The sequence below is a fragment of the Tupaia chinensis genome, unplaced genomic scaffold, assembly GCF_000334495.1.
Source record: "Tupaia chinensis unplaced genomic scaffold, TupChi_1.0 Scaffold139696_1, whole genome shotgun sequence".
In the NCBI taxonomy this organism is placed as follows: domain Eukaryota; kingdom Metazoa; phylum Chordata; class Mammalia; order Scandentia; family Tupaiidae; genus Tupaia; species Tupaia belangeri.
Genome location: NW_006199577.1, coordinates 319,538 through 330,550, shown reverse-complemented (window position 1 = coordinate 330,550; position 11,013 = coordinate 319,538). Strand labels below are relative to the sequence as shown.

The 11,013-nt window shown below is 44.9% G+C and overlaps 1 protein-coding gene across 1 annotated transcript in view; it reads left to right on the top strand.

Annotated features, from left to right (window-relative positions):
- Nucleotides 1-10,742, top strand: part of RIPPLY1 (ripply transcriptional repressor 1) — a 27,794-nt gene extending 17,052 nt beyond the window's left edge. The window contains exons 4-9 of the mRNA XM_014593065.2: nt 3,529-3,584; nt 6,215-6,352; nt 7,281-7,356; nt 7,972-8,036; nt 9,102-9,316; nt 10,652-10,742. Of these exons, the coding sequence (XP_014448551.2) occupies nt 3,529-3,584; nt 6,215-6,352; nt 7,281-7,356; nt 7,972-8,036; nt 9,102-9,316; nt 10,652-10,704 (603 nt within the window). The 3' untranslated portion in view covers nt 10,705-10,742. The remainder of the gene's footprint in view (nt 1-3,528; nt 3,585-6,214; nt 6,353-7,280; nt 7,357-7,971; nt 8,037-9,101; nt 9,317-10,651) is intronic.
- Nucleotides 10,743-11,013: the final 271 nt, after the last annotated feature.

Below are 11,013 nucleotides of genomic sequence, written 5' to 3'. Positions count from 1 at the left end.
TTTTTCTCTTGCCAATCTTAGTATCTTGTCTTTGTCTATGGTTTTGGTCAATCTGACTATAATGTATCTTGGAGAAGATCTTCTTGGGTTGATTCTATTTGGGGTCCTCTGTATTTCTTGGGATTGAATCTTTGAGTGCCTCTCTAGGTTTGGAAAGTTTTCTTGCAGGATCTCATGGAATAGATTATCAATGCCCCTATGAGTCTCTTCACCTTCTGGGATGCCTATTATCCGGATCTTTGGACGTTTGATGGTATCTAGTACTTCTCCTATATTAGTCTCAAATTTGGGGGCCATTTTCTCAGTCTTCATGGTGGATTTTTCTAGTTAGAGATTCTATTTTCTGTATGATCTAGTCTGCTTTTAATACTTTCAAGGGAAATTTTGACTTCTTGTATTATAGCCTTCATCTCTAACAGTTCCACCTGATTCTTTTGTAAAGTGTGAAATTCCTCTTTTAGATGTTGCATGAATTTCCTCACCTCCTGGAACTCAACAACTTCTTTCTCTTTCCTCTTCATCAGTTCATTGTCTCTCTTCTCTTACATCTCTGTTAGTTTTGCCATTATGAATGTTCTGAATTCTTTATCAGACATTTCCATGAATTCCCGTGAACTGTGCGTGGATGAAGATTAGTTATCCTTTTCCCTTGGAGGAGAGGTATTTTCCTGCTTTCCCATATTTCTTGTGGTCCTGCAGCGATTTCTAGTCATCTGGTTGATGGTTGGTTTCTTCCCAAACTTGGAAGTTCAATCTCCATGGACACCGTGTCCAGCAGAGCACGGTCAGCACAGCAGCAGTTTCTCCCCAGCGACCACATGGAAGGAACTCATGATTTATTCTTATATTTGCTATTCATTTTCTCAAATGCTGGTGGCAATTTAGTAAACTAATTTTAAGCCCTGCCTTTGGTTATAACCCAACGTTTAGAAAACATTGTCTCAGGAATGACCCTGAAAGCTGGTTCTGTGGTGCAGTGTAATGTGCTGAAAAGAAGCCATATCCCACATGGCAATCTTAGTTTGAATCTCTGGTCAGGTCGGCCTGAAATATGCTAGAAATGCATGCAAGTGCCCAGGATCCAACAACTTGGAGGACTGAAGGAAGAAAATTGTGACATGGCCAGACTGTATGAAGGATGCTTCCCTCTCTCTCTTTCTCTTTCTGTCTCTCTCTCCTTTAACTCTCACATGTGCACGCACATGCTCTATCACAAATAAAAAAATGATCTCAAGTCATTCTTCCTCTATGATACATGGTAGGATTAATATTTTTTCAGAATAAACTCCTATAAGATAACAGGTGAATGGCCTGTATACAATACGAAGATAGAGTTGGGGGTGGGGAGGGCTTCAGTGGATGGTATGAGGACAGGAGGCCTTTGGAGGCAGAAGACTGGAAAAGCAAGCTGGGCTCAATTACTGAGGTAGGTGCAAAGAAGAGTTGTAGGAGAGAAAAATAATTCAGTTTTGGAATGAGTTTGAGATACCTACTGGGGAATTTTCATGCTGTTACTGTAACTGTCATTCTTTCATTCATTCAATAAACATTTATAGGATGGACCTAGAGAAAGCAACATTTTATTTTGCCGAGTAGGAGCATTAAAAATATATATATTAACATTCATCATCATCATTTCAAAAAAGAGAGAACATTTTACCATTATTAAATAGGAAGGGCATAATCTCAGAATGGAGGGTAGTCATTCATAATTAAATTAATTTCAGTTTTTGTAAAACTCTCATAATGAACTTTTTCTCATTTTTCTGTGATCGGTTGAAAATAGCACTGTGTATGAGTCTGAATCAGTGGACTGTCATTTGAGAACAGCCAATTTGAGGAATGAACAGAGCAGAGAGTTCAGAAAAGAGACTGAGAGGAATGGTTCCAGAGGTAGGAAGAAAACCAGGAGAGACTGATCATGGATGCTGAAAGAGGAAGTAGAGGTTCAGAATTGAAGACTTGGCATACAGTAGTTTTTGCCACCCAGAGTTCAAAGAGGTCACCTAATTTGGCAACTAGGAGATCATTAGTGACCTTTGACAGTGACATTTCACTGGAATGATGTGGCTGGGGCCACACTGCTGTTGGTTAACATGTGAATAAGAAGGGAAAAATGGAAGTCTCAGGTATAGACTTTAAAACCAACAAATTTGAAGGTGACATAAAGAAAAGGGAGGAGACAGGAGAGAGGAAGAAGAGAGAACTTGTGAGAGAGGGCAAGTTAAGGAAGCCAGAGAACATACTTGGGGAGTGAGGGGACATGGTTCTGGTATAACAGAGACAGGTTATATTCAAAAGAAAGATCTAGTACAGAGAAGTTAAACTTTCCTGAAGAGAAGGAGCATAATGTCTGGAGGAAGGGCCCAGAAAACAGGGGTAGATGAGGCTGAGGCCAAGGCCCAGGCAAAGAGATTAGCCTTTAACGAGAGGGGCACCTTGTCCCCTGAGAAGGGAGGGTTGAAGGGGAAGGAAGTTGGAGAGGCAGGCCAATATTTTTTCTGGGGGGGTGGGGCAGGGCACTGAGGTAATTCACGCTTGAAGGCCTGTTTTCTCAGGGAAGTAGGAGGAGAGATTGTTCCGTGCAAAGAGAGGGGCAGGGCAGGAACGTGGTAGTTTGGAGGAAAAGGAAGTTTGGAATAAGGCCCAAGCAAAGTGTGGAGGCTGACACTGGGGACTTGACAAAGATGACTGAGGGGAACAGGAGTCCAGCTGTGACTGAGTCTGTCCTCCCTTGAAGGTTTCTCCCTCTCCCTGCTGAGGCAGGGGCTACAGCACTTTTCTCTTTCCAGTTTATCCCTTTGCTTGCTAGGCAAAGCTAGCCAAGTGTCTGACCCCAAGGAGGCACTCAGTACTCTCAGAAAGCCCTGGCAAGGCAATCATTGACAAAACCCAGGAGCACTCTAGGGCTGTTAGGGGAAACAGGTACAATCTTAACTGCCCTAATAGGCAGTTCTCTATTTTGGATGATCCAAATCTTTCTTGCTACCCTGCTGATCACCTTACTCCTGTTCTGTGCTAAGTGCCAAGGGAACAGCCAGGCTCCCACTTTTGCCTAGCAACACTTGTAGACCTTAAGTTCTACAGCTGGAGAGAGGCCACAGGCTTCATCTCCCACAAGCAGAATGAGGCCGAGGCAATTTTTAGGAGACAGCACAGCAGAGCAGTTGTGTAGGGAGAATGAAGAGCCGTGGAGACAGGACTGTAGAATCCCTGGCTCTAGGAGAGCATGCTGGGAACTGGGTGTAAGGGGAAGCCTGCTGTTCAGGAGAGGGAAAAGTCTGTATTCCCTGAGCTGAAGGGACACAAATTCGAGGTGAGAGGGAGATAGCACAGTGGGTGCATGGCCAAATCTGGCTGGGCATGAGCGTAGAGCTCAAAAAAAAAGTCTGCCTCTTCTTTTCCCTTCTCCCTCCTGCCTGTTTTAAGAGGCTATCTAGAGGTAAAAAAGATCCTAGGGTGCAACAATAGGTTTTATCTTGCCATCATTGCCTTCTAGCCTAATCACTTCAGCTTGGCTTCTCTTAGCCTCACTCCTCTCTTAAGCCAGTGATGCAGTACAAGCAAATGCTCATCTTCTGGAGGTAAATTTAGTAAGAACTCTCAAGAGACTGAGAGAAACTCAGGCTCCACAGCAACTCTCCCTTTTCCAACTAGGTTTCCTTCTTCAGGGTCCAGGATCCAGTCTGCACTTACAAAAGTCAGCGACAGAATGCTCACTCTTGTCCAAGGCAGTGCATTCCACTAGACTCATTTCAGTTTGTATAATAAACCTCTGTTTATTGAGGGCCGATATGGCGCCAGGCTCTTGGGTCAGGTGGCAGCTGAGCCGTTAGAAAGTTTTCCTTTGATTGAGCCAATATGAGTCTCCCTGTAGCTTCCACTCATGGGCCTCAGCCCTGCCCTTTGGAGTCACCCAGAACAAGTGTAAACTCATTGCAGTTTAATCCTCAGACATTGGAAAATGGCTGTCATTTCCCCAAGAGTTTTCTCTCCAATAAACATTTCTTTCTTTTCTTTTTTATGTGTCTTTACCCAAATAATATTAATTCATGGTGAAACTCTTTAGAAATTTCAGAAAAGCATAAAAAAAGGAAGTAAAAAATCCACTCTACTCTTATTCGCAAAAAGAACTGTAACACTGTCCTCTAATCATTCTTTTTTTTTCCCTGACTATCATACATTCTATACTTTATTCTTACCAAAATGGGATCATCCTCTGAGTAATATTTTGAAGGCTTTTCTTTCATTTTTTCAATGTGTTAAACTTTTCCCTCATTCTTATGCCATGCCAGTTCTTTTTTTCTTTTTTTTTTGAAATGCTTTTGTCATAGGGTATGTGTGCTCACTGGAGAGGAGAGAGACAGAGAGAGACAGTAAGAGGAAAAGTGAGAAATCACTCCCCCCCAGGGGGGATGGCCATGTGGAGTCCCTACTCCATTCTCCTCCTGGGACTTTGGAGATGCACGCACACATGCTCGGTGTGACTCTCAAGACTCCAGCACAATTCTCAAGCTCTCGGTCCAGGCCTCAAACTGCAGTCGACATGTGGGAGTCCAGCACTCCTAACCCTCATGCAACCTGCTGGCTCCACCAGTTCTAACTAACATAAATTGTGGAACTGTTCAATGGAGTATTTGACCAGCTTTTAAAAGCAAAATATTTAGGTGGCTTTCTATTTTCCTTTGCGACAAAGAATACAATTAAGCTGGAATTCAAAGAGAAGCCGTAGGAGGTAGTAGGTGAACAGAGAACAGAGCCCTTAAGTCAAATTAGTCATGTAGTTTATCATCTGATTTTTTCTTCATTTTCTATATAATTACACTTCCTAGAACACAATCATGAACACCTCCTTAGTATTCAGTTGCAAGTACTTATCCTAATTAATTTAATGGGCTTCCTATTGCTGGACATTGAGGTTGTTTCTAATTGTTAACAATTACAAAGTGGAATGTGATAAATATCTAAGCAGCTAAATCTGTACTGGTGTTGTACACTGAGGCCAGGAGGAATATTTTTGAGACTCCAAAGCATAAGATACGGCCCAGTAGTTGTAACTGGAGCTTTTAGGCAAAGGCTCAGAAAGCTGGTTAAGTCTGAGGACCATGCCTGAGTAGTTCTTCAGCAGTTTAGTGGCTGAGCAGTACTCTGCCTCCTCTCAGCACCCTGGCTCCTGAACTGGAAGCTGAGATCTGAGATTTGGAATCTGACCCAGAAGTCCTGCAAAATCCTGCCTATTCTTGGGAACCAGCAGTTAGCATAATGGCTATGTCGCTGGACTCCCACGTAGTCAACTGCGGTTTGTGTCCCGGACCCGGTGGCTTAAAACTCACACCGGGCGCGTGTGCGTGCGTGCCCAAGATCCCGAGAGGAGAATGGAGAAGAAGGGATTGTGGCGTGACCATCCCCCCTGGGGGGTGATTTCTCGCTTTATGTCTCTCTGTCTCTCTCTGTCTGTCTGGCGAGCGCACACACCCTACAGTGAAAATCTCTCCAAAAAAAAAAAAAAAATCCTGCCTATTCTTCTTCACTGGACCCCTAACTGCTGAGGCTGAAGAGGACACTTTTGCAAGTGAACTGACTAGTAAAAGGGTGGGGCGGGGGGGTGAAAGAAGACTTGAGGTAACTAGACCTACTTCACCCAGAACCCCCCTTTTCCCTGACGAAAGTGATGTGTTTAATGACAGTCACCCTATATCAGGCCTACTTGGCAAGTCTCTTTGGGGTTTGAGCTGAATAACGTGTGAGTCTGTTGCTCTCCTTGGAAGGTCAGCTGTCTCCTATTGCTAGGAACCAGCCTGTCTAAAGGCCTGCCTACACAAACCTCTGCTCCTGACAGCTCTCCATGGTTCTGGGTACTAATGAGCCCCTTCCTCCCGCCTTGGGCCTTGCCACCACCTGGGGAATTCACACAAATGGTGTGCAATTTGTCCCTTCTGTGCTTTCCATTTTGACTTAGAGGTAAAGCCCCTCACCCCCCATTGACACCCCGTTTATTCAATTGGGAGAGATTTCACACCCAGGAACCAAAGTCTCCCTCCCTGGGCCCCTTTCTTAAATCTTCACTCCTCCCCACCCTAGTCCCCTCCCCCCACATGCATACTCTGAATAAATTATGAGTCCACACAGAGCTTATAAAAGGGTCTCCCAGGAAAGGCTGAAAGAATGTAGAAGCTTCTGAGAGTTAGGAAACCCCCAGCCTGTCCAACCTTAGCTACCTGAGGATGTACCCTGCTGCTGCTGCTGCCCCCGACTCTGCCCTGGCCCTACTTCAAGGCCCCCTAGCACTCCCTGGCCTGTTAAGCTCATCATCCCTTTTCTTCTCTGGACAAGAAGCAGATGAGAGTGGAAGGTCAGTAAAACTTGACCTATGGGAACCTGAACTCAGGCATAGAGAGGTTCCTGGGAGAGGAAGGAAAATGAGATGTACAGGACACTCTTGTTCTCTGGGAAAGGGAAAAACAACAGCCTTTCAGTTCTCTTTCTACCTCTCTGGCTGGAATAGCTCATCTGGCTTTTCACCTCACTAATCCCTCTGGGTGGTAGTAGGAGACTTGGGGGACAGTGGGCATTTCCAAAGCTGAAGGCCAAGCAGCTAGGCCTTCATGGGCCAGGTGGTTGAGTCTACTAAGGGCCCAGAGGAGACTGCTATGAAGCCCGGGGTTAATAGCATCTAGAATGGAAGAGGAAATGAAGGGAAAAGTAGGCTGGAGTCTAAAGAGACCTTTGATCAGACACCATCTTCTCCTGAACACATCATAAGATTCCCATTTGATTTTTTTCCTACCTTTGGAAGTCTGGTGGGGGAGCAGTGGGCCCAGAAACATTTCTGACCCCCTCCCCCAGCCCAGCAAGATAGGACTCTGAGCTCTTCCTCTTAAAGGAGGATGTAGGAGGTAAGTTATTTTCCACCCAACCCTGATTCATTCCTCCAAACATTAAACATTCAACAAACATTTACTGAAATACCTACTGTGTATCAGTCATTGTGCTAAGTGTTGAGGATTCAGATATGATCAAATACATCTTTGAACATATCTTTGAACTTAAGAAGCTCAAAGACAAGTAAACAGGTAATTACAGACCAGTGTGATAAGAGCAATGATAACATTGTTGAAGCAGAAAGGAGGGGCATCTGTCCTGGCCTGGACTCAGGGGCCTTAGGAAAGGCTTCCTGGAGCAGATGGCACCTGAGCCAAATGTTTGAAGGCCTGTTTTGTTATCTTAAAGAATCCACTTTTCAGTCTCTTCTTCACTGATTAATCTCCTCTTTTTCCTAGAGGGGCTTGTCTTTGGCGGCCCTGGTTGTCCTCCACAAATGACCCCTCAAGGCTGAGGAGAAAGCTGGTGGATTTGGTAAGCTGAGCCCCTGTGATATGTGTTCACATACACACAAATCCACATGCATTCACATAGACCAGATCCCTTCCCAGAGAGCCCCTGCCTGACCTCAGTCCGGGGCAGCAGATTTAGGACAGTTTCCTCATAGTTTTGCCAATACTTGCTTCCCACAACAACTCTGGGAGGGGGGAAGACCCGAAGTTTCTGTGGCAGTTAGAAAGATGAGAGAACTGAGGCTCAGACTGGGGAAGGAATTTTGGCAAGCCCCACAACCAGTATGTGATGGAACTGGTGCCTAAATCTAGTTTACTGGCACTTATCTTGTGCTTTCCCACTGCCCCCTTCATCCCCCCAATCTTTGCTGCTCTAGTGGAACTATGTCCTCTGGACAGTCTCCAAACAGATGTTGGAATCAGGGCAGGAGAGCAAGTAGCTCCCAGGCTCTGTTTACTTGTTTTTCAGTAAGAACCAGGACAGAACCTCATGCTGCAGGAGGGGAGGAGAGCAGACCCCAGAGATGTCTAAGGTCTCTTCTAGATCATCTTACCTGCAGGTTTCTGACCCTGATATGGAGGAGGCAGTGATCTGGACATGTACCTTGAGTCACATGCTAGCTTTTGCTTTGGACAGGCCACTGGTGGGGCAACAGCTGCTGAGGCCACCAAGGCTGACTCTGAGTTCCATCACCCTGTCAGGTAAGCTTCTGGAACCAAGCTCAGAACTTGACATAGATCCACTAGCTCTTTTTATTTATTTATATATTTTTTGGTTTATTAATCCTCTCGTGAAAAATCTGTACAATCACCGCAGATAGTCACTGCAGAATCTTTACTCCTTCGACTGCTCTCCGATCTCCAGCTCACTTTTTGCCAGCACCAGCATTGGCCTTTGCAGTCCCCCTGACTTTCTTCATTCTATTCTTGTGTTCCTTTCACTGTTTTCTTGATATCTTTTTCTTCTCATAAAGGCCATGTCTTGCAAATCTATGTTTGGTTCATTTTTCTTCGCATAATCCAAAGAATCATAAATCATGCCAAAGCCAGTTGTCTTGCCACCACTAAAATGGGTTCTGAACCCAAACACAAAGATGACATCTGGTGTGGTCTTGTACGTCTTTGCTAGTTTTTCCCGAATTTCTGTCTTAGGTACTGTTGCCTTCCCGGGGTGAAGGACATCAATGACCATTTGTTTCCTCTGAAGTAGTCGGTTGGTCATGAATTTCCTGGTTCGGATAGTTACTGTGTCATTCATGATGGCGATATATCCTCAAGCAGCCAGGGACGAAAAGAACAGATCCACTAGCTCTTTAAATCCTCATAACAGTCCTAGGAAGTAGGAAAAGGGAACCTATGCTGTGATCACTGTTTCATCACAGAAGAGAAAACAAGCCCAGAGAGTTTAAGGGACTTGGTCAGGTCACCTTCCCCGGAGGCTCTGTCAATGACTCCAATGAAGGAATCCTTAGTGGAAGAAGGACATGAGGGGCACAGGGCTAGAGAATTATAGCCCACCCTGGGGTAAGGAGTGGAGTCAGTGCCCATGGCAGCTACAGACCACCAGGGTTGACTTTCCTGCCTGGGACTTTTTTGTTACAGTTCAAAAGGCCCTGTTACAATTCTCTTTTTCTTCCTTTCCCTCTGACCCCTATTACTGCATCTAAGAGAAAAGTTCTGGCTACGGCTTCTTCTTGACCCTACTGACCCCTATGCACATGTGAAACCCATCTTTACTTAGGGGCCCTGTTTCTTCTCTATCCACAGGCTCTTCTGGCCTAAGTCCCATTCCTTTGACTACTTGTTCAGTGCTGGGGAAGTTTTACTGCAGAATTTCCCTGTCCAGGCCACCATTAACCTGTACGAGGACTCAGATAGTGAACACGAGGAGGAAGAAGAAGAAGAGGAGAATGAAGATACAAATGAAAAGGGGCCAAAAGAGTGTGTGAGGATACCAAGGTCCACACCACACAGGGCCACAGGTCAGCCTCCTTCCCTGCCTCTGACCTGTCCAAACTGAAGCAGTCACAGCTTAATTTCATATTTAGAATGCCTGGCAAATTCTCTTGGACATCGATTAACCAAGAGTCTCCAGGCACAGCTTTCTGGACTAAAAATTGGGTCGTTAAGCTGCCTGGTTCGCCTTGACTTACCAGACCTGCCTGCGAGCCCAGGCCTCTGGTGTCTCATTGTCGGGATGCAGTTGTGTTGATGGAGGTGAGTCCTAGGAACTCTATTTCATATTTAGAATGCCTGGCAAATTCTCTTGGACATCGATTAACCAAGAGTCTCCAGGCACAGCTTTCTGGACTAAAAATTGGGTCGTTAAGCTGCCTGGTTCGCCTTGACTTACCAGACCTGCCTGCGAGCCCAGGCCTCTGGTGTCTCATTGTCGGGATGCAGTTGTGTTGATGGAGGTGAGTCCTAGGAACTCTAGGGGAGTAGAAGAACTGCTTTTTTGAAGCCTCAAGGAGTCAGAGAAGGACAGAGGAGGGCAGACTTTCCTTGGTGCCCTTCAATTCGCAGTCTTCTTAGGTAGACACATAGTCCAGCCTCCCCATTGGAAGCCTGACTTCTGGCTTCAACTCCAAGATCCAAGCAAAGTTTTGTGCCTTCTTGGTGGGGCTTAGAGTGAGGGAAAGAACCATCTATATAATCAGTTCACTCTGAGGATGCCCTCTCCCCCAGTTTTGCTTGTCATTCATTAAAGTCTGTGCATTGGCATGAAATGAATTAGGAGAAAAATGAACTGGATCATGTTTGCCTTTTTCTTGGAACTATGCTGATTTCTTAACTGAACTCTGCCCATGTTGTGAAGCCATGGGCCGAGGGTCAGAGACCAGCTCAAGGTCAGTCAACTCTTTGCTCTATCCGATATCAGTTTATGGAGATTGTTCTCCATGGAGAGATAGGGCTGGGGATACAGCAGGGGGCCAGGCCCTCTGTCAACTTGTGAAATCAGGCTTGATGAAACTTCAAGGACAGTTTGGAAAAAGAACAAAAAGTCTCCCCAAGGGAACCTTGTATGTTGGGAGTAAGGATAGGATCTGGGGGGAAGGTGAGAGACTCAGCTTCATTGAAGCCTTAGAGATGGCTATGTGTACATAAAAATGAGGGTTCCTATCAATTTTTTTCAGTTCCGTTTGTATCTACCACAGCTCAGGCCCTCATGCTAATTCCTCTTTAACTAACTTGTTTGCCCCTAGCATGTCACTTTGCGATGTATCCTCCACACAGGCCACCATATCAAATCATGTTATATTCTTCTCTCACCAACAGTTGAACTTCTCTCTTTCTCTTTTTAATTTTTGTAACAGATCCTCTTAAGAATCTATGGATTCTCAGGACTGGCAGGTGGTATGGTGGTTAAAGGTGCTGGACTCCCACATGGCTGATCGTAGTTTGAATCCCAGACCTGGTGGCTTGCTCTCTCTCTCTCTCTCTGCCCCTCTAAAATAAATAAATAAATAAATAAATAAATAAATAAATAATAAAGTTAAATAAAATAATTCTTAAAAAATATATAGGTTCTCTACCCAGAAAAATACACATGTATGCACACAATATAGTGATAAATATTCACAAATCAAGTCCTTAAGTAGATGTTCTAGGCCTTCTAATCATCTGATGTTTGCCTAGCTCTTCATATTCATCTTTCAATGCTTGAAATTTACATGCC